Genomic DNA, 22,902 nt, shown 5'->3' on the forward strand with positions numbered 1-22,902 from the left:
TCCAGCCAACCCTGAGCTCTGCGTACACTTAGGGCTGGGGAGAGGCTGCTGGTATGGGGGTGGGAGGGGCCTGAGCTGGGAATAGAATGCAAAACCTGCAGAGGAAATCAAATATGCAAAGTAGATGTCAGCCGTGCTCCGAGATGGCACTGCGGGGACAGAATGGATGAGAGCAGGCTGCAAGAGGGAGTGCTATCTAGGGCAAGGAGAGCAGCTTCCCCTCACCTCCAGGGTCCCTGCCAGCTAGCTAGCTGGCTCTGGAAACGACCCAGGGCAGTTTAGAGCTGCAGTGTGTTTCTTTTGAGACATATAATTAAACTGTTTATAAAGGGGGCAGGGCTTTGCACAGAGAGTCCGAGAAGAGAAGGAGGAAGCTTGCTTGGTGCACATTCTCTGCATTGTCTAATGTGTCCCCTTGGTTCTTGTGCACCTGTGTCTGTGTCCTTGGGGTGCACACTGAGTGAGCTGTGAGAAATCTGAGTTTGTGCTCAGCTGTACCGACCTGCCCGTGCTCCTAGTCACCCTCCCAGTACCACCCCCCGTTCCCGGCACTGGAAGAAGGGGTGGCCAGTATCCTCTGGGCCCAGGTTCCCAGGAGGCCCCTCGAGAAGGGCCCGGAGCAGGGTCCCACCCTCATGCTGACCTGCTTTGAAAGGAGAGCAGTAGGTTGAAGGCTGAACGGGGGGTGTGAACAGAGGAGCCGGAAATGAACTGTGCTTGTCCCTGAAATTTTACAAATGTCATTTTTTTGTTTTTCCCCTTCCTTAAAGTTCAGACCTTTGGGCTCTTGGATGCATAATATACCAGCTTGTGGCAGGACTGCCACCATTCCGAGCCGGGTAAGAGATACCCCCCAACCCCTACCCCACACTCCGCCCATTGAAGCAGCCAGACAGAGAAGTGGGAGGGGGCTGCGCCAAGGGGAGGGGCCTTTCACGATGCTTCTAATGAGCACAGCAGCTCTGTGGGGAGAGAAGGAAGCCACTGTCCCAGGAAGGGTGCAGCTCTCTTCTGGGAACGTTTGTGTGACCCTGCCCAGAATGATGGTGTCTCTTGTTTTACAGAAACGAATATCTTATATTTCAGAAGATCATTAAGTTGGAGTATGACTTTCCTGAAAAATTCTTCCCTAAGGCAAGAGACCTTGTGGAAAAACTTTTGGTAAATATTTTGAATTTTCTTCTGGTAAGATGACCTGATAGCCACACCTTGAGTCCCTGTGAACCGCGGGTCAGAGGGGCTTTTCTGGAGGCAACTGTTTAATAAAAGGCAGTTTGAGGGTTGTTACTGATTGTAGCGAGTTTCGTATCTCCTATCTCATTAGAAGCCCTTTTCAATTTCCAGGTGCCTGATTCTTGACCTTAATAAGACAGGAAATTACTGTATCATTTTACATTTGCTCATCAGCATACATAGCATTTTAAGTTACCTGATGCTGGAACAAGGGGTATATTACAATGGCAGGTGGCTCTAAATCCTACTTAGTGACATCTGTGGGTATCAACTCTGGAGTCAGCCCCATGAGGTTAAGATCAGCGCAGATAACGTAGCAACAGTACACAGGAAAAGTAAGTTTGCTTATGCTCTAGAACCTGCAGTGTCCCGTCCCTGCGTCTTTGGCTCTAGACCTTCCCTTAACTTGATCCTGGGGAAGAACAGTGCAGTCAGCCTCTTGCCACCTGTCTGTCCTGTGTCTGTCCCCTCGGTGGGTGTGTGCTTGATCCTGTGGGGCGGGGGAGCGCAGCCGAACCCCAGAGGAGATAGCTGTGGGGCCCTGTGAGACATGAGCTGGTGGGAGACACAGGTGTTCTGCTCCCCACCTGAGTTTACCGTGCGGACAAATTCTTTGTTCTCTTTGCTGTTAAAACCCTTACGTTCATTGTTTCCTTATTTTAGGATTTTCATCTGTGTATTTTGAAATAATACTTGCTGCTGTTCATTAAATTTTGAGGTTGTGATTCCTTTTCACCTGTGGGAGGGAAAGGGGCAGAAAAGAAACCCTAGAGAATTGAAAGGAACCCCAGAAGGTGACTCAGTATGTCCCTGGCCTGCGGTAGGATGGGCCACCAGAATTGAAAAGAACTACTCAAAAATGTTTGGGGGGGGGGGGCTAGGGAGGGTCAGTGTTACATTTTAACTGTGACACTGACTTGTCTTGATTTCATTTAAGGTTTTAGATGCCACAAAGCGATTAGGCTGTGAAGAAATGGAAGGGTACAGCCCTCTGAAGGCTCATCCGTTCTTCGAGTCCATCACGTGGGAGAATCTGCACCATCAGACGCCGCCGAAGCTCACGGCCTACTTACCAGCCATGTCGGAGGATGACGAGGACTGCTACGGGAACGTAAGCGCGCTGGCAGACGTCACAACAACCCGTGCTCAGAGCAGTTCTGCCTGTCACACTGCGTGAAAGTGGTTCCTCTGTGCACAGGGAGTTTGTCCCCGTAGGCCCGGGGGCTCCGCTTCGTGGGAGGCGTGGCTTCAGGGGAAGCCAGCAGAAACCTGGTTGTGGGTGCATGCTCTGCGGCCCCCCAGCCCGAGTCTCACAGACACTGGGCCCAAAGAGGCTTCTGTCTGCTTGTCTTCCCCGAGTGCAGGTGTCCAGGCCCTGGGGTGGGCTAGTCCCTGTTTCTCACTTCCTCTAGTTAATTTTCGCCCAAAGGGGTCGAACTAGAGCCAGATGTTGGGTGGGAGCATCTGGAGCCTGGGGGAGCAGCACCCTCCACCTGTCTCCCTGGGCTTGTGGGCACCGAGTCTCCCGGCGGGCATCTGTCTTCGGCTCGATTGGACCTTTGTACTCAGGTGTCTGAAGACATTCTGATCTTTCCCAGAGAAGGCCAGGGTGCTGCTGCTTTGAACTTTTGGGGGAAATGGCATTGAGGGTGGACACTGTGACTGTTGGCTTTTAGTGGCTGGTAGAAGCAGGGACTGGTACAGGCCTGAGGGGCGCAGCGCCCAGGCGTCTGTGGGAAGCTGTGGTCACCACCATGACCTCAGAGGTGGGGTCTCAATACACTTTGTTCTTTAAACTGTTCTTACGGAAAATGCGAGGCATGTGGAGGTGGCCCAAGGAGTACGAGCTGCGTGCACCATCCACCCACCGTCAGTCACCCACACGTGGGCAACCTGTACTCCCCTCATCGCCCCTCACCCGACCCCAATACCTGTTTAACTAGGATTTCAGGCATTTTACGACTGATAGTCTATTTTTCTGGTTTGATTGCTGTCATTCTGGCTTATTCTAACCACTTGTCACATGTAGAGTTCCACTTTAGTTGATGTGGGAGTTCTAGATTTTATCTGAGAGGCATCCGAAGCCAAGTTAAAATTACTAGTGGTATCACCGCTCAGAGATCAAGGCTCCCTGTGTCTCCTACCTGCTGTTCACGTCCTCTTTGCTTGTCCTAAAATGTCCTTTGTGCCCAGACTGGAAGGGAGCCTGACCTGCTTCCCTGCTGCAGTGGCTGGGACCGTCCGCAGCCAACACGGCAGGTTGCACAGGGCTCAGCCAGCAGGAGCGGGTTCGGGTCTCCGGTGCCTTTGGCAGGGGGATCCCCGGGAAGAGCACGCTCTGCTGGCCGAGCTCTGACGGAGCCACCTGGGATCTCAGTGCTTGGGAGCTCGGCTGCATGTAGTGTGTGTGCGTGTTTGTGTGCATGCGTGTGCAGCACAGCTGAGTGTCATGCAGGCCCTCTGCTGTCTCATCACCTTCACTGTGGCGAGCGCAGGCATCAGTACTCAGCGTGACCATCTGAAAACCGGCTCCACGTGTTAACAGCTTGCTTTTTGTTAGATGGCTCATCCTCAGCTTTAACGGCTGTGTGGTTTGAAAGCCTTGGAAACGATTCAAGCAGAGCTCCCTCCACCAGCCTCCAGGGCAGTTTAGTGAGCCTGGAAAGGTGTCAGCTACAGAGGAAGCCTTCTCAGGAGGCGCTCCCTTCCTGTGGAGTGTGTCACGGAGGACGACGTCTCATCCAGGAGGCTGAGAGTCTGGTGTCTTGGAGATACTCAGAATTGAAAAGAATTTGCCTCTGGTGCAAGGAGCAGACACTGCCTGTATTCAGGCAATGAAGAGGACAGGCACCCCGTTCTCGTCTGCACCCCTAAACCCCCACCCGTAGCTGCTGGTGCTGGTGGCTGGGTTCCGAGTGGGCCGGCCCAGGTGTGACGCTCCTGGGGAAGGTTCGGTGTTGGGCCAGCAGTCAGGCGTTTCCTCCACTCCAGCCCAGTGTCACCCCTTGTCACACCTCCTTTCTGGGTCGGGTTTTGTGCTGTGGTCAGGTCTGTCCTACTGGGTGCTGCTGAAGGGAGGAGAGTAGAATGCAGAGACAGGAATCAGTAAATGGAGCCCCCAAGACAGGACTCACTCAGCAAGCAGTGGCCATGGTGGTTAGTCAGCAGCTCCGCCCTGGGAGCAAGGCAGCTCCTGTGTTGGAAAGACGCAGAGGACCAATTCTGAATTCAGTGTTGGGCCATTGGGGTGTGACCTTGGGCCAGTCTGAGCCTCATTTCCCCGTTTCAGAAATGGGGGTAAGGGTAACAGCCATCTCCTTGGCTTCATGGGCTCGGTGAGATAGCCAGGGAGGCTCGTGGAAGCCTCTGGAAACTGTGAGACCCTGTGCAGAGAGTAAGCAGAGAATGTGCCAGAACAAGGCCTTAGATGGAGGGGCTGCAGGAGTGTCCTGGGGCCACTCCCACCTCGTAGCCAGGACGCGGCTGAGGCTGCTGTCAGCTGTGCGAGCTCACGGGAGAAGGGGGCCCAGGCAGCAGGTGAGGAGGGTGGGTACCTGCTCTGCAGGAGGGGCCTCCCTCTAGAGGCACCGGGGACTCGGAGGGATGTGCTGCGCTCTCATCGCACCTGTTGCCCGTGACTTCGTTTCTTTTCCCTTGTCGTTAGCTGTGGCGTGACTCAGGTGTGGGGCCCACAGCTGTGGAGGGCGAGGGGCACACTGTCCAGGGTGCCTGCTCCTCCCCAGCTCTTGTCCGGGCCTCCGGGGCCCGTTCCGCGGCCCAGGAGTGTGTGGGTGCACGCACCTGCTTGTTTGGTACATTTGTGAGTCATTCCATTTGCTGTGTCGCCAGTGCTACATAGATTTCTCCAGAAAAACAGGCAGCTTTGTCTATCTCAAGCTTAATTTGTCTTTGCTGGGATTAAAAAGAGTATTGTTTTTTTAATTGAACACAGTCAAATGGGAATATGTAATGACACCCACAGACTCAGAAACATAGGAGCACGGGGCCCAAGGAGGAGGGTTCTGAGCTCGCAGTCTTGCCCCGGCCTCTGCACCCAGGAGAGCGGTCCTCCGGGGCGCACGTGCCCCCTTTCTCCTTTTCCCAGAAGGCTTCCCAACTCCGTCAGGTGGGCGGCACGGGGGCTTGCAGAGGTCTCCCCTTCCCAGAGATGGAGACTGAGGGTTAGCCCCTCTCGGGGGCGAGCATGTTCTGATGTCCCCTCAGGAGGAGGCTCTGCCCTGGTTCAGTGGCCAGCGTCCCGTGCAGGAGAAATGCCCGCACTTATGGGAGAAGCAGAGCGGGCTGGGCTCCGTGCTCGTCTCCCATGGGGGCCTTGGGCTGTGAGCCTGCTGGTGTAGGCCGGTCCGAGTGTGTCTGCACCGGCGCACTCGAGGGGAAATGAGGGCTCTGATCGCACGTTTCCCTCCTCTCTGTGCAGTATGACAATCTCCTGAGCCAGTTCGGCTGCATGCAAGTGTCGTCGTCGTCTTCCTCCCACTCCCTGTCTGCCTCGGACGCGGGTCCGCCGCAGAGGGCGGGCAGCAACATCGAGCAGTACATCCATGACCTGGACACTAATTCTTTTGAACTGGACTTACAGTTTTCTGAAGATGAGAAGAGGTTATTGCTGGAGAAGCAGGCCAGTGGAAACCCTTGGTAAGAACGTAGAGGCGCAAGCAGTGCCCGCTTTCGAAATGCAGGCGCAGTGCATGGGGACGCGAGAGGGGGCCCCCTGAGGGAGCCGGCATCCTGTTCTCGTCACTGCTGCTGCGAGGCTCCCACGACTGCCCTTAACACTGTGCAGGAAGGACCCGCCAAGGGTCCAGCTCTCGGAGGCACTGGGCTGGGGGTGAAGTGGGTTTGGGGCTCTGCGGGCCAGGCGTGCATCCCTGTGTGGATGTGGATTCACTGTGATTTAAAGAACCACTGCCCTGTGGTGAGATGTTTTGCAAGTCATCCTTTGCACACAGCTTTCCCCACTTGCCTGACTGTTTCTCCTAAGGTGGAGTCCTGGGGTGGCAGGTGGAATGGGGGTGCGCCCATTAAGAAGGCAGTGCTTTATATCCAAAGTGCCCGAGAACCCGTTTCCCAATGGTCACGCCTGCCCTTGAGTGTTTTGATGCTCTAAAAATGGGCGTCTGTGAATTTGCGTTTGTATGCGTGGTCTCATCACGCAGACATCGGTGTTCATTGGCCATTTGTATGTATTTTTTGAGGTACTCTGTGTCCTTTGACTGTTTTTCTTGTATGTTTTGCATCTTTTTAAAATGGACTTTTAAGAGCCAGAGATACGAAGACTATCTCTGTTGTATATTTTGCAAACATTTTTCTTCAGTTTGTCTCTTCTGTCTGTCTGTGCATGTTTTTGTATGAAAGTTGCAGATTCTTACAGAGTCAGACCTGCCTATGTTATTATTTTCTGTTTTGCATCTTGGTGATGCGGAGAAGCGCTTCTCTACCCTGACGTTGTCCTCTACATTTTCATGGTTTCACTTTCCGCATGGGCAGCGAGGAGCCCAGGGCCGGGGGGTCAGGAGGGCTGTGTCTTCCAGGAAGGCGTGTTGGGGTAGGAGGCTGCGTGGAGATGGGCGGAGAAGCAGGGCAGGATTTGAGGGCTCAGCTCGCATGAGAGAGGCCACGTGTGGCTTAGGAGCATTTGTGTGGAGGAGGAAAGCCAGGAGGAGGTGGGTGCAGGGGAGAAGCAGCACGTGGGTGAAGCTAGGGTTTGTGTTACTAGAAATTACTGTGTGTAGCAAAAGTGAGCATAGGTGGTGGCCAGCTGAAATACTCTGCACTACTCAGGAGTCTGTATTTTCTAAAGTGTTACTAGGAGTATTAATAGGTACCGAGCAGGAGGGAAGGGGCTTTGATCAAAGCAGTTTGAGCACTGGAGGGCCCGCCTGCGTTGTCCAAGAGCTTCCTGGGACACCTGCGAGTGCCCCCTACGGGCTTGGCCGGAAGCAGGGCATGCAAGAAGGGCTATTGCAGCAGGTGGCTGACTCCCCAGAAGGCCCACAGGCCCTGCACCCTGCAGTTGTGGGCTGCACGGAGCAATTGGCGGCAAGTCACAGCTTGCGGCCTCTTGCTTGCTTTTTGTTCTAAGTTCTCTGTGTTTCCTTTCTGTTCAGGCCCATTTGGAGGCTGGTGACTGCAGATTGCTTGAAGCATCTCTTACGTGGCCAGTGGGAGATCTGTCAAGCACTTTGGTCTTTAGAACAGTGGTTCTTCGTGTACGGCCACAGACCATCATGATAATTTTGCAATACTAGGAAAACGATACGTGCTTTTTTTCACCCTTAGTCTCTATGAATGTAAGGTGGAGGTTTTCAGAGGCTACACGCTGTAGGATGACATTGCTTTGATGGCTAATGGAATGTGTGTGGTTTTTGTCTGTTTGGGAATCTTCTGAAGAAGTAGGTGTGCGGTATAAACTTATGCTTTCGATCGCAAACAAAAAGTTGACTAGGTATTCCGTTTGGGAAAACTAAGGATGGTGAGGTGGTCCATGCAGGCTTGGAGAGCCGCGTGCCAGAAGCAGGCTGTTGTTTTACAGAGGGGGAGAGGACATTAGGGGTGGGGACTGTTTCACCCTCGAGCTCTGCTGGAACCCTAGAATTCTTCCTGTGGGGTGTGGCAGCCAACGTCATGTGTGAGATCCCCTCGCACAGGCAGTGCCTCCCGATGCCCGTCTTGGTTAACTCATAAATCCTGAGGGCGTTTTCAGAGAAGAAGCTCTTGGTATTTCTCCTGGGCTCTTGGTAGCCATCTTCAATTATACCCGCTATAATTACTGCAACTTTGTATCATTCAATAAGTCATTTCTTTGGAATCCTGAAGTTTTCCTTGTGCCACATGGAGCTACAACAGGAAGTAAGTGTACTTTGTGGACTTGTTTTACAGTAGTAAAAAATGTCTCCAAAACATTTCTAAATTGTATCTGCAACTATTTTAGATTTTAATGATCTGTCCTAAAATAAGAGAAGATTTATAATATGTTTTTCATATTTAAGTATGGATCGTTGACTTAAAAAGGGAGAAGAATTGGGGTGACAGCTCAGTTGGTTAGAGCTCGGTGCTAATAACACCAAAGTTGCCAGTTCGATCCCCGCATGGGCCACTATGAGCTGCGCCCTCCTTAAAAAAAGCAGGGGGTGGGGGGAGAATTGTTTTCTTAACCCACAGCAGCACCACCTAAGTATAAAGATGCTAAAAAGAAGACATGACATGACTCACGGAAGGGAGGAATCTACTCCAGAGCAACTGGGCAAAACTGTAAATGTGAAACAAAAATAGGACAAAAGCTATCTTTCCCTTGGCTTTATAGATGCTAATACCCTGCCATTTTGTGTCTATGAACAGAACACTTTGCATACTGTTATGGTGCCAGTTAAGTTGCAGCAACATTTCGAGAACAGTCATTTAGAGTTTTAAAGATAAAAGAATTGAATTTTTTTTTTTTTACCAATGTGGAAAAATGTTTAATGTAAATTTAAATGCTAAAACAAGCATATTAAATCACACCTATGCTATTATTACAATTTAAAAGACGTACACATATGAACAAGGACTGGGAGAAAACATGAGAGAATGAACGAAGACAATTTGGTGGGGTGGTAGGATTACTGAGGATTTATGCAAGATTTAAATGTTGAATTTAAAGGCCCCCCCCTTCACACAAATATCAAACGATTAAATACACAAGGTTGATCAAGCTTATCTCTCACTCCTCCCACCGTTAATGATATTCTTCTCAAACCAGTGAAAATTGAGCACGTTGCTTCTTTAAAAGGTTCAGAACTCCTTTGTTGACGGATGGCTCTAATCCTTTATCAATTCATTTCAGTGGGCACCGGGGTAAGGGGTGAGGGGAACAGGGCAGGACAGACAGAATAGTGCTCCCCAGGAAGCGGTAAGAGAGGTGAGTCAGATGAAGGAAGGCGGGGACTCGCCCATGAGAGCCCTGCGGGACACCCCCCGACGGCAGGCACTACTGGGGGGGGGGAGGTACACTACCTGTTTGCCCGGTCGCGCCCCATCCACAAGAATGGACTTCTCCTTTATCCGTGAGGAACAGACTGTGGTCCTGACCTCAGGCGACCTGGACCACCTCTCCATCGAAGTCCTGCATTCTGTGGACTTTGTGATTTCACTGTAAATTTCATTTTCGACCACCTTTCTTCCACATGGCCCATGAGAATTGTTTCCCATGCTGAAGACTCCGCGGTCTGTGAGGACCAGAGAGTGGGCTCAGCCACAGGAGACCTGTAGCACGTGTGTCTCCTGAGGTCTGTCCAGAGGCAGTGGAACTGGTGAGGGCTCCAAAACATACTGGTATCCCTTTGTTTTCTCTTTCCGGCTCCTGTGAAATCCAAGCTGAGAATCTTTGTTGGGTCCCATAGCCCAAACCTTCCTAACATCCTTGGTTTTAGAGGACAGCAAAGTGAACCCATAGCCACAAGCAGCTGATGAAATCTTTTGGTCCAGGTCCAAGTGGCGCGGGGCTGGGGCGCGGAGCCGGGCAGCACGAAGGTGGGCACGCCCAGCGCTCCCGAGAAGCTGAAGCCGCACACGAAGATGCGGTCCACGCGGCCGCGCTCGCCCACGTACTGGAACACGGGCGCGGCCGCCTCGCACCGGCTCCGGGAGCGCCCGGCCGCCGTCCAGTGCCCTCGCCCCGGCCTCGGCCCGCGCAGACGGCGCCCCAGCCGAGCCCCAGCCGCCAGCGCCACCAGTGCCATCCTCAGCTTCACGCCTCAGCGGCTCCTGGGCGCCGCCATATTTCGTAACCCTTGACCCCACGCCCCGGCGGACAGGAATTGAATATTTTAAATGTACACATGATGAGCTCTTGCAAAACCAAACAGTAAAAAGCCACTGAAGCGTCTTACCGAGCAATTACGTTGTCGACGATGGAGAAATGCACATAACAGCTGGGAGAATAAAAACCCTCGACGCTGCCAGGTGTCTGCTGCATGGGAGTCGGTGAAAGAAACCCTGGCACTGCCCACGATATAACTCTCTGGATTGAAGACGTGGCTGCAGACGCAGAGAGTGAGTTGGTATCTCTACCGCCCAGCGGTACTGTTGCCTTAAGAGTGGATGAATCTGCAGATGGAACTACACTCGCTGTTCTTGCATTTGTCTGGTATCAGCCCCCACGTACCATCGAGGAGGTTCCTGTATCTAAGTGCGTGTATCTAAGTGCGTGGCAGAAGCACAAACGGTGCCAGAACAGTCAGTGTCGAGCACCTCTTTTGAATCTCATGGTTGGTTCTGGAACAGATGTGTTGACGTGTGCACTGACGGTGCGGAAGGACTGGTGGGTAAAAACGCTGGTGCCAGATCCAGGCCATGGCACCAAGCGGTGCTAGAAAACGTGGGTTCTTCACAGCCACAGGCTCACTTATGAGTGGTCATTAAACATTGTTGATTTCAGTCGTATTGTGTGGGATGAAATGGGAATTAGGCACGAAACACTTCTGCCAACCCAGGTGTGACAGTTACCTCAAGAAAAGCACTTGTGTGATGGTTGCCATGAGAGCTGAACTATCTCCTCTTTTCATGGGAGACCATTTTCATTGGAAGCTTGACAAACTGGTTGCTTAGACTTAGCTATTTGGTCAATATTTTTCTGGAAAATGAGCAAAATGAGCTTGTCACTTCAAAGAAAACAATTGTCAGTATTTGTTACCAACAAGAAAATCAAAACCTTCAAGTGAAAATTAGAATTTGAGGAACCTTTATCCTATCACTGTGAGCTTGATACCTTTCTAACACTTAAAGACTTTTTTGAGGAGAATAGGCAGTGATATTAATGAATTGACTTACTGATACTGTAGAATGAAATTTGTCAACATGTGGGAGAGCTCCAGAACTCCGTGAACATTGTTTTCCAGATGACCAACGTGTGGCGCTGTAAAGTCATGTAAGGCTGGAAGATCAAAGTTTACCGTCAATCGATGGATTCTAATGTCACACTATGAAAAATTCATTGTCGGGGATTCAGACTCCCCATAGCAGCCAACCTCAGAGAAACTGCACTTGTCAAGGTTGGGTATGTTATCAAAGAAGAATGCTCCCAGATGTCTGAGAAGTATTCAAACGCCTCCTCCCTTTTCCACCAACTTACCTGAGTGACGTCAGTGAGATCAGACGACCCGCCACAGTGGCGTGAAGGCAGCAGCAGATGGGGGAGGCTGGCTCTTCTCTGAGGCCCGATACTGAAGAGATTTGCAAATGTACAGCAGTGTCACGCGTCTCATTAATTATCTTGGTTTTGATTAAAAGCTATTTTTTAAATATAAAATATTAATATGTAATAGGTTTATGTTTTAATGAATTAAGTAAATACTTGAAAATGTCCATTTTAATTTCTCAGTAAATATCAGTGGATACAACCCAAATTAAGGAAAGCTCTTTGGGGTCTTCCATAAAGTTTAAGGATATAAAGGGGTCCTGAGACCTGAAGGTTTTAGCGCAAACTGGCCGCTTGGTCCTCCCTCCCCTGTGTGGAATGTGGAGTGCCCTCCTGGGGGTGGCTGTGCCCTGAAATGGCCCTCGCTCACTGGTGGCCTCAGGTTTACATCCTTGAAATGGTCTCCTTGGGGACTGGGTGGGTGGGATAGGGTGAGGAGGAGAGGACCCTGGCTTTAGAACCAGGAAAAAGGGGGATTTTACACTGTCACCCCCTTGTGGGCAAGTCATGAGCCCCTCAGCCCCTGTGTCGACATGGGCATTGAGATGATGGTACATGTCGGCTGTGTGTGGGGGCCAGTGGCTGTGTGACCTCATGAGGCCGTGGGAAAGCCTCTTCTACACGCTAACTACATGCCAAGACTTAGGCATGTCTGACTTAGGTCTGCTTTTGGCTCTGAATCTGCAAACGGCACCGTCACTTGCCAGAGAGGAAAAGGTGCCTGGTGTAGGAGAGGGGTGTTTTCTTCAGGCGAGTGGCAATCGACCTTATGAAGTAAAAAACTCAGAAGGATTCCTTGGGGTACTTAAACTTTTCCTCGTAGGTAAATCTTAGTGGCCTGTTTCAACTACCTGGCTAATTAACATGGACTGTGGTGTGTACGCTGTTAGGTTGGTGCAAAAGCAATTGCAGTTTTTGCAATGATTTTTAACCTTTTAAACCACAGTTACTTTTGCACCAACCTAATAGTAAGGGAGCTTCTGACTGTCTGTCCACCCGCTCCTGGCCTGCCTCCTCGGTGCATTTCATCCCAGCCACTGCATCCCGCCAGGAGCCCCGTGTTGGCTCTTCGCCGTCTGGGACACCAGTGGCTCCTCTGTGTCCCGTGTCATGGGAGAAGCTGGAGAGATGGGGGCATGTGTGTGAGGGGGAGAGAGCGTTCGCTTCCCTGCACCTCCGCCCCCCTCCGAGGGCTGGTGCCTGTCAGGGTCCTCACCCCGCAGGGACAGGGACAAGGAAGGGCTGGCCCGTGTCCCTGTGGTGCCGCAATGCTCTGTTGCTGAACCGCCGCATGGCTTCAGGTTCACATGTGAGTATCATGGCTGTGAGCGTGCCCACGCTCCGGTCTTTGCTTGTCTTTTCTTCCTCGGGAGAGATTTCTGGGAGGGCGACTACTCAGTACACTATTTCCGAAGGGCTTTCTCAGTGAGGCCTCGTTTCGGGGACCACCACGTGCACCGTGCCCACGCGGCACGCGCGTGCACCCCAGTAGAACACGTGAAAGTGGGGCTCAGTTTCATTTATTGATCATTTTGGGGGTCACTTCATTCCTCTTTGGGGAATTTCCAGTTTGTGTCCTTGGCTCAGTTTTCGGTTGAGGTTTTAAACCTCATGTCACTGCAGGTGCTGTGTAACGGACAGATGTTGACTCTTTGTAGGTCGTGTTTGCTGAAAATCTTCCCCAGCACGTTTTCTCATTACTTTTGGTTATTTGTGTAGAGGTTCTTTTTGGTCTCGGGTAGTCATGTCTGTCACTCTGTATTTGGTGACTTGTTTCCAGCTTAGACAGTAACCCCGCCCACCGAGGCTCGACCTCTTCTTTTTTTCTTCTACTTCTTCTCTTGTTTGATGTAATATTTAAACTGTGTCTCGCGTTGATCCATCTGAGGCTGCAAAGGTGCCGGGGGTCCTCTTGTTTCCTTGCCTACCTGTCAGGCTTGCCTGGTCATCTGGTACCCTCAGCCCAGTGTCCCTGCAGCCCCGCTAACTGGCCTGGGCTGACGTTGACACCCCCCTCCCTGCCCCAGTGTAATTGAAATCTTCTCCTTATTAACTTTGGATTCTTTACTACACGTTGAATTCTTACGTAACGACCTGTCGATTAGAAGGGGCTTTCTGTTGGCTCCATTGTCTTATCTGTGTGTTTCTATTACACAGTAGAGACTCATTGTATCTCCTTGTCCAAAAGCTCCTTGATGTTTTTTCTCTTGGTTTCAAGTCTGTTTTTTTCTGTTTGTTTAAGTACCTCTTAGCGTGAAGTACTGTACTTTTCCTCATACTGTGAATAAGACCGGGTCTTATATTAAGGTTTGCTCCAAAAGACGCATGAGGGCTTATGTTCAGGGGGTGTCATCCGGAAAAATCCTGCTAGGGCTGATTTTCCAGGTCAGTCTTATTTTTGGGGAAACACGGTAGAAGTCACAGCACCCCCTCTTTTTGTTAAAATTCTTCTTGGTTATTTCCAAATCCATACCATGCTGTCAGTTTACTTGGGGCTCAGTCCTCAGGAATGGGGTCCCGACGGGCAAGCCCAGTGGGCTGTGGGGAGGGGGCGTTGGTCTGGTTGGGTCGAGCTGGGCAAACTGTGGGGCTGTGCATGCTCAGTGGAAGAACAGTGGTCCCACCAGCTCGGCCAGTCCCCTTGCATGTGTGCTAGGTCCCTCCAGGAGCCAGGGGAGCGCGTGCATGCGCTCAGATCCTTACGTGGTGAAATTGTCACTGTTTGAGATGACAGTTGTCTTACGTGTTTTTCAAATATAAAATATTTTGTATTTCTACAGTAGAACCTTGGATCAGGAATTTCAGTAAAATCAGACCACAGGCTGGTAATTATTAGCTTTAACCAAAAGAGAGAACCTCTTTTAAACTCCTAGGAATCAAAGTGAAGTATACTTTGCTGATTATGTGTATTAAATCAAGACTTGTGTTTGAAGCTTTCTCTTCCAAGTTCCTGCCACGTTTGAATAAAAGTGCTTTAGTACTGTGGTGGAAGCACCAGATGAGACGTTCTTCACCACGTCCAACTTGGGTCTTTTGGGGATTTATGATTACGAGACGCCCAATGGTTTCTGAGCACTGACTCGGGGGACCAGCTTGTGGGGGTAACCTGTGAACCACAGGCTGCGTCCTCGGGTTGACTCCCAGCGGGCTCCACCCTTTCGGTGTGGTTCTGTGTGTCGGCACCGCTTTGTTTCAAGTAACGAGGACTTGTGATGGGCTCAGCTCTGCCACCCCGTCTCCCGCTGTCTTTCCTCGGTTGTGTGAAAGCTGCCGAGTGAGGGGACGGCAGGCAGTGTTTCTGGTGTCTGGTCCCAGTACAGATCGAAAGTTCTATAAAGCAGCGGTGCTCATGGGCTCAGTTACATTTGGAGCTTCCACATGTTGCTCAAGTGAGTTTGGGTCTGTGAAGGGAGAAGCTTGTTTTGAAGGCAGGAGTTTGGAGAATTTCTGTGTCTGACTTCTGTGAATATCTCATTCTTATTTTCTTCTTTTCATAGGCACCAGTTTGTAGAAAATAATTTAATACTAAAAATGGGTCCAGTGGACAAGCGAAAGGTAAGTCAGATTCTGGCTGCGTCTGCCTGTACGTCTGTCCCTGTCTCCCTCCCAGTTCTCACTCAGAATCGGGTCTTCCTCTCGGGCTCCTGCTATAACTTGTTGCACGTGGCATCCTTCAGCTTGGTTCCCTTTTATTTTTTAAAATTTAATTTAATTTTTTTTTTTTTATTGGGGAACAGTGTGTTTTTCCATGACCCATCAGCTCCAGGTCAAGTCGATAGTTTTCAATCTAGTTGTGGAGGGCGCAGCTCACTGGCCCATGTGGGAATCGAACCGGCAACCCTGTTGTTAAGAGCTCGTGCACTAACCGACTGAGCCATCCAGCCGCCCCCTGGTTCCCTTTTAGAGATCATCTGTAGATTTGTTAGCTAAGGAAGACTTCAGCCAAACGAGGGAAGCTGTTTGAAACCACATAGACAGACCGTAGCAAAACAAATAGAGCCTCTCATTTCTTCGCAAGAGCCAGGGTTCTGGGGGCTCCATGAGGCTGGGCTCCCTGAGGTCAAGGTTTCTGTCCATTGAAGAGGCTCTGTTTGACATCGCACAAGTCGTCTGTCACTTCATTAGAGTTTTTGAAAATGGTTATTTATTATGTTTTTTGGATTCATTAAATGGGTTAATTCTTTTAAAACATATCAGACTCCATAACTGTTCTCCATCTGCTGGCAGGGGCCCTTCTAAGCTCGGGCCCCTGGCCTCCATTCCTGACCCACCCCAGGGCATCCTCAGCTGATGAGAACCTCCGTGGAAGTGGGTGAGGTGTGACCGGCCAGCGGGCAGCGGTCTGTGGAGCAGAGAGCACGAGAAGCAGTGGGGGCCTGTCTGTGGCGGGCCCATCAGAGTTGGCTCAGCAGTGGGGGCCTGTGGGGGCCTGTGCTGCCATCCCTCCCCATGGCAGCCAAAATAGAGACACCCAGAATGGGGACGTTGGGCTCCAGCTCACCAAGGCCAGGCAGTAAATGCTCCAAACTCTCTCTGACCCGAGGCTGGGTCCATGTGGGGAAGAGGTGCTCACAGTCCCTTTGTCCCAGGTGGGTGGTGGGGCTGGTGGAGGTCCCTGTGCCCTGAGCCTCTGACAGTCCTGCCTCCAAGTTAGCAGCAAGCGCTGTCAGCACCCACTTCTGAGCCTCTAAGTAGACCTTTTTATTTCATTTTATTTATTTTTTTTGCATCAGGGTTTATTTGCACGGCGACGACAGTTACTGCTCACAGAAGGGCCACACTTATATTACGTGGACCCTGTCAACAAAGTCCTGAAAGGTGAAATTCCCTGGTCTCAAGAACTCCGACCAGAGGCCAAGAATTTTAAAACCTTCTTTGTCCACACGGTGAGTTTGTCCCCGTGGGTTCTCCTTTGCACCGCCTTTGAGCTGCCATGCCAAGTGTCCAGATACTGTAGCTCGAGGGCAGTTGTCTCCCCATTTTCACGTCCCAGGGGCCCCATGTTTATGGCGCACTGCCAAGTTGGGCTGGAAGACACCTGTGCTGGTTTTTCGGTCTCTGCACATATGTGGAAGGAAAACACCCACATGCTCACGGGCTTCCACAGCGGCCGCAGTAGCACCGCGGTTTCTGCTTACGGTTTCTCCCCGACTGGCTGAGGTGCTGGTCTTGGTGAGACTCCCTCGAGCACGTTACCGTTTCTGTCTCTGCAGCCGAACAGGACATATTACCTGATGGACCCGAGCGGCAATGCTCACAAATGGTGCAAAAAGATCCAGGAGGTGTGGAGGCACAGATACCAGAGCCACCCAGACGCCGCCGTGCAGTGACAGGCCCACGGCCGCTGCCCTCGCTGCCAGGACACGCGCCCCAGCGCGGCTCGCCGCCACCCGGGACGCTTCCAGACCACCTGCCAGCCATCTCAAGGGGGACGCAGACAGCGGAACCTTGCAGCTTTTTTATTTAAAAGAAAAGAAGAAAAAAATACCCAACCACACAAAGAACAAAACCAATAATGAACAGGAATTCAGGGTCGCTTTGCTTGCTCTCTGTGCTCTGTGGAGGCCTCCCGGAGCTGGCCTGGCCGCGGTGCGGGTCCCAGCGCCGTGCACGTCTGCCTGATTCCCCACCTGGCCCGGTGGACCAGCATCACCATCGTGCACCTTGGTCACCTGCTGGTCCTGCTGTGGCCGAGGGGACGGGCGTGGCTTTGGGCTGCCTGTGCCCCCGAGATTATCCCAGAACTCCACCAGGAAGCCGTGCACGCGCTGCCGGGGTGGCCTCTGAGCTCCGTGGGGGGAGGGCTCTTGGCTTTTGCCCATGTGCGCCTTACCTCGCGTTTCTAGTTCATGGCCCACCCCCCCGCGCCCCCACGGGCCCTTTGCTTTCTTCCTCAAGTAGCTCTGGCTGCAGGATTTCCGTGGCCTGGTTGTCTGTCTGTCTGTCTGTCTGCAAGTGCTGCACACGTTGTCTGCCAGGCCGGCTCCCAGGGCTGAGAAACAGAGCAGGTTGTCAGGTAAAATCGCTGGAGGTACCAGCAAGGCTGTCCTCCATCCTCATCCCTCCGAACAGTGTTGTCCCCTGGGGTTGGGAACCAGCGCGTGTCTGGGGAGCATGGTGTGCAGTGGCCCGGGGAGCCCCCATCTGCGCCGGAAGAGGGCTCTGCCTGCCCCGTGAGAGCCCGGGCAGCAAGCCAGAGGGCCTGGTGGCCTCCCCGTGGAGGAGTGAGACCTGATGAGCCCCTCGGAGAGTGTTTAAAGGGTGAAGCGTGCAGTGAAGTGGGGGCTTAGAGAGTCCTGTCCTCACAGACGGGACAGGACCCAGTCACATCCGGGCGGCACACACCCTTTTCATGTTGTGTTTATCGTTCTCACAGCCTAACTCAGAGCATTTGTACGTCCTGACACAATCCAAATGCCTTCTTGCGTTGCCAGGTCACCTGGTCCCTGTTGAGTGGACTTTGCTGGAATAGAGTGTGACTCCCCTTGCACGAGGGGCAGGAACACCACACTTGAACTCGAGCGCCCGGCCTGCTCTCCTCCGGGTTCAGGTTCCCTCCTTTGGCTGCTCGGAGGTGGCTCCCGCCCTGCTGGAAACAGCGCCCAGGCCAGGGCCCGGCAGTCCTTTGATTCATTTTGCTGCTGCTCCCCAGATGGTGAGAACTGGCGGGCGTCCTGGCGGAGCTGGGTGTTCCTCGCTCTGCCCAGGTTGTCCCCGGAGGGCAGTCCCGCTGCTGCGGGCTGCGCCCAGACCCGTCTCTGTCCCCAGGGGATGAACACCTGGCCGTTTCCTTTAGACTTGTCCCGAGGCACCAGCAAAAGGCTCACCAGGAAAGACCCCACCACCACCACTTCCTGCCCCATCTCCTATCTCTAACGCACTGTCCGTCACCCGAGTGACCAGGGGTCCAAATGGAGAGGAAAGATGTCTTTCTCACACTGTTTGAGGGATAAGAGTAGCTCTTCTTAGACCGGGAGGAAGTGTGCGGTGCTTGGGCAGGGGAAGGGGTTGGCGGGAGCAGAGGTGGGAGCCAGGTCTGCATGTGGTTTCTGTTCGGACCTTGCCCTCTGCTCTGTGAGAGCTGAGAGGGAGGAGAGCGAGCGAGAGTGCGTGCGTGCGTGCGTGGTGTGTGTACGTATGACTGTCGGTGCCAGGGTGTGGGGGCCTCGCTGCCTTTGGGTCGTTCTCCCTCTTTCCTCCTCGCTTTGGAAAGGCTTGCCTGTGTTTCCCTGCTTTTCCAAGTGTCGGACGTAGCCCTTTCTTTCAGGAATTCCACTTCAGGCTTCCTCCCGTATTTCCATTTCTCCCTAGTCCGCACACCCGCCTGTGTGTGCAGTTAGGGGAGTCAGGAGCCCACTCCCGGGCGCGTCTCCCCTGGTGTCTGGCGACGGCACCAAGGAGAGCTGGTATTTGGCTTTAACGAGAGCAGTCGGCGGGGCCGCTCAGGAGACTTTCTGCCCCCAGATAGCACCACTACCTCCTGGGCTTAACCAACAAGCTCCATCTTAACCTCCCAAACCAGAGAAGAAGGGGTTCAGGGATGAGCTCGCCGCTGACAGAGCTGGAATGACTGCCCTGGCCTGAGCCCGTGACGGCTGAGCCCTTCTCTTAGGCCACCTGCCTGCCTCCCTCCGCTCACTCGGAGTCCTTTTTCTTTTTCATACATGTTTTCTTCCCCTGTGCTTACTCCTACCGACCTGAGTCTGAGCCCCTCCTCCTGGAGCCATCCTGGTGTGCAGGCAGGTGCCTTACGTTCTAAGATGCAGATGTCGGCCTGTGTACAGAACAGACATGCATGGAATTATTAATGTGCATTTCTCCAAAGTGAGAAAGAAATGCCCTGTTCAATATTTACTAGATCCAGGAGCCATGTCTCCTACTAAGAGGACAAGGACAAGTGTAAGTGCCTAACTAAGCACCCGTCAAGTGGAGACGGTCCCACACTGCGTGGGAGGGGACAGCCGGGGACTTGGTGTCCGCTGTACCTTGCCGCTCTGAGAATGCGAGGAAGCTGGGGTTGCGTAGGGTGATTTCCGCCCCTTCCTGTGGACCTGACCAGGGCCTTGGGCAGCAGGCAGCCCCACCGGTAACGGGCACCAACACATGCCTGCCATTCTGAGCCTCTGGAGGCTTGTGACAGACTTGCTTTGGGAAGGACGGCTCTTGTGGTCATGCCAGAGCGGAGGGACACTGCACCTCCTCCAGCCCCTAGGGACACGTATTTGTGGCCCAGGCCGGAAGGAATTGCAGGAGATGGTCCTATGGCACAGACCCCCCTGACCCCCCAGGCGAGGGTACCAGAACGGGGGGCTCTGGGAGACTGCATACTTTCTTAAAATACTTGTTTCCTGAAAAACTCAAGCCTAGGCTCACTGCCCAGAAAAGAGCGCTGAACGTGCTGGCATCTGACCTGCCCTCCCCCCACTGCTGCTTGGCTTGTGTACTAAACTGGGAACATACAACAGAGTTTGGCACCCAATCTTTTTCACTTGATACTTTATCTTAAAGCATCTCCTCGTGTCATGAACAGTGATTCAGAAACATTGTTTTTAATGATTGTAGAGTTTAATGGTTATAAATTTTATCATAATTTATCTGACCATTTCCCTGTTGTAAAACATTTAGATTGTTTCTGGTTTTTTTCACTATTTAAATTATGCTGTGGTGAATATCCTTCTACATCTTTTGATTTTTGACTCCAAACCCTCCTCCCCCCATTCATAGCAGTGGTTATTTTTTTTAATTTATACATTTTAATATGAGAAAAGTATTTTTTACAAGCAATGAAAGCCAGTATGAAAAAGCAGTTAGCAGGTGGCCTGAGGCAGGACAGCTTCTCTCTGTGGTGTCATGAGCTCTCCCCTTTCCTCACCCGGCTCTTCAGTAGCCCAGTCTGTAACTGGCCTTCTTCTTTCTTGTGACTTCATGGCACGCCCCTTTGTCCTTCCTGAAAATCTCGTCCTCCTCAAGAATCTTTGTCACATGGTTTGTGTGCCATGTTTTTCTTGCGTGTGGCCTTGAGAGGCCTGTACATATCCCTAGGCCAAAGCGGCCACCTTCTCCAGACAGCCCTCCAGACTCATGTTCCGACGAGCATCTCTTACGCAACAATTGAAAAACACCCGTGGGAAGCTCAGTCTAGATGTCAGTGAAGACTAATCCCTTGGTGGTTGCCACGGATGTTATCGGAGACCGGGTCCTTGTATCATCTCAGGAAGGCATTCCAGGATGTACAAATACTAATCCACGCAAACAAAGCCAAGCAAGCCGAGGATTTATTAAAAGAGAAAATATTACAGTACGCTCTCAAGATGGCGTGAGAGAGGACAGGCCCAGGAAAAAGCGCAACTGCCAGGAGTGGTAGGTATTTTTGAGTCAGAGTTTGTTCATTTAAAAGTTAGTGTTAATCTCTTTCTCTGTCTTGATCTGATGCTTAGATGCTCAGAATTCTAGTACAGAACCTTGGTGGTTTCCTTCAGATTCTGAAGAAATGAATTCCTGGTAAGCTGTGTGTTCCAAAGAATGTTTGACTGAGACTGCTTTTTCTTTTTTTTCTTTTTTTTTTTTTTTTTTGCTAAAATGATGTCATTACTGCAGTCCATTTGTGAGAGATTTTTTCCAAAAGCCAATTTCCTTATTTTCATTGAAAGAATCTGGTGTGCTTGCATGTTAGTTACCTTCCCATCGCTGCTGCTATCGCTTTCCAGTGCTTGGTGATATTTTCAGAATCTCGTACTTTGTGTTCACAATGGTACTGAATTTCCATCTGCACAGTCAGCAGAGATAGAAAGTGTTGAACTGACCTTGCCACGTGCTTACTGGGTGATTTGTATTTAAGTTCATAGACTCAAAGTGCACCGGGACATTTGGAATCAGAAACAGCCAAGGCTCTACTTGAAAAAGAAACCATGCAGACAGTTGAGTTTTACAGAAGTGTGTTTGCCCCCATGCTCCTCAAATCCTGGGACTCGGTGGGTTTAGTAGAGCAGGTGGCCAGGCGTTTTCATGGTAAAGTGTAACTGTCCTGGCTGATGAGAATTTAAGGACTTCTTCTCCCCTCTCCTAACCCACCACGTTGCAGGTTTGCCTAGTTATCTTCAAGTCCAGGCCACCCAAGTTTGGTTTCATTCTTAGTTTCCCCACTTTAGTTTTGGGGCCGTTTATTCTGAGGGGAAACATGCACAAGAGATTTTTCAAGGTGCCGTTCTCAGTCAGTGCCACTTGACTTTGCCAGCGATTATGGCTGAATTGTGCAGAATTAGGTCTCCCACCACCGTCCTCTGACACCCCAAGCCCCCTCTCTCTCGGCCAGGCCACAGCCTGATCGTGCTCACTGCCCAGATGGCAGAGGCTGTAGTCACTGGGAGTTTGGTGATGTTACTATTCTCGGAGATGTTGCCACACACGTCTTTCCATATTGTTTCTTTTCCTATCCAAACCTATGTTCACTAGCGTGAACTGATGGTGACTCAAGTGGGTGGGGCCCTGGCCTCTGAGGCAACCTCCATGGCAAGTGCTTTAGATCAGGGCAGGGGTCACTCCTAGAGCTCCTGAGGGGCACAGGTTGATGGCCCAAGGTTGCAGGGCTGTACACCAGGCTGCCCGTGGAGAACTGGCCTGGAGAGGAAGTTGTTCTGGCAAAGAGCAGCTTTCTCTCTGGCTCAGACAGCCGTAGTGGGCCACTGAACAAGCCTACCTGAATACCTGAAGTTTCCCACAGCTCATTTCTTCAATATGGAGAAACACCAAACTTTATGTACAGAGGACTTTTTACAAAAGGCAATCATTTTGTAGCTGTGTAATCCACCCTAGTAGAACCTGTCTGGCTAAATGACTATGAACAGGGGCATTCTGTTGGTGAAAAGCCTCTATCACGATCTTAAGTTTAATTGGATGTTGGCAAAATCAAATCCTGCAGTATTTAGAGCTGCTGTATCCGTTCCTTAACACAAAATAGGGTGAATCAATTGTATGGTAGCCGTCTTTCAGGTTGGTGGCAGTCAGTTAGGACATGTTTAATATTCTCTACCTGGTCTGTAGCTGTAACTGTGATGTACAGGCAAAGCAAAAATAAAAAAAAATAAAAACTTATGAAAACAATGCAATGATATTAGGATATACACTTTTGTATTTTTATTCTTATATAAGGTTATTTGCTGGCTATTGTTGGCCTCTAGTTCAGTCTGTGTTATTTAAAATCTAATATATGAATTATTTGGATTGAATTCATGTTCGGGGCCACTTTGTTGTATGTATTGATGTACAGCCTTGAATGTGAATAATTATTGTAAACTATATTTTACAACTTTTTTTCTGGCTTTATTATATAAATTTTCTATTTGGTCAATGATTTAATCATATAATTTAATGAATCTTTCTTTTTTTCAAATATTTGTGCTTTAGATGTAGCTGCCAGATAATGAATTTTACACGTATGCTCGGTAGTCTTGTAATAAAAAAGCATGTAGTGTGTA

General features: G+C 51.1%; 1 protein-coding gene and 1 long non-coding RNA gene across 2 annotated transcripts in view; one reads left to right on the plus strand and one right to left on the minus strand.

Moving 5' to 3' along the window:
• The window catches only part of PDPK1 (3-phosphoinositide dependent protein kinase 1), a 71,788-nt gene extending 48,886 nt beyond the window's left edge, over positions 1-22,902 (plus strand). The window contains exons 8-14 of the mRNA XM_019719724.2: positions 771-839; positions 1,065-1,161; positions 2,171-2,344; positions 5,672-5,889; positions 14,926-14,983; positions 16,162-16,314; positions 16,642-22,902. Of these exons, the coding sequence (XP_019575283.1) occupies positions 771-839; positions 1,065-1,161; positions 2,171-2,344; positions 5,672-5,889; positions 14,926-14,983; positions 16,162-16,314; positions 16,642-16,758 (886 nt within the window). The 3' untranslated portion in view covers positions 16,759-22,902. The remainder of the gene's footprint in view (positions 1-770; positions 840-1,064; positions 1,162-2,170; positions 2,345-5,671; positions 5,890-14,925; positions 14,984-16,161; positions 16,315-16,641) is intronic.
• LOC109439418 (RCC1-like G exchanging factor-like protein) lies at positions 8,759-11,584 on the minus strand. Its single transcript, XR_012493037.1, has 3 exons — positions 11,363-11,584; positions 11,062-11,164; positions 8,759-10,864 (listed from the first exon to the last, which is right to left on the minus strand). It is a non-coding gene; the product is annotated as an RCC1-like G exchanging factor-like protein (long non-coding RNA).

Source organism: Rhinolophus sinicus, linkage group LG18, assembly GCF_036562045.2.
Source record: "Rhinolophus sinicus isolate RSC01 linkage group LG18, ASM3656204v1, whole genome shotgun sequence".
In the NCBI taxonomy this organism is placed as follows: domain Eukaryota; kingdom Metazoa; phylum Chordata; class Mammalia; order Chiroptera; family Rhinolophidae; genus Rhinolophus; species Rhinolophus sinicus.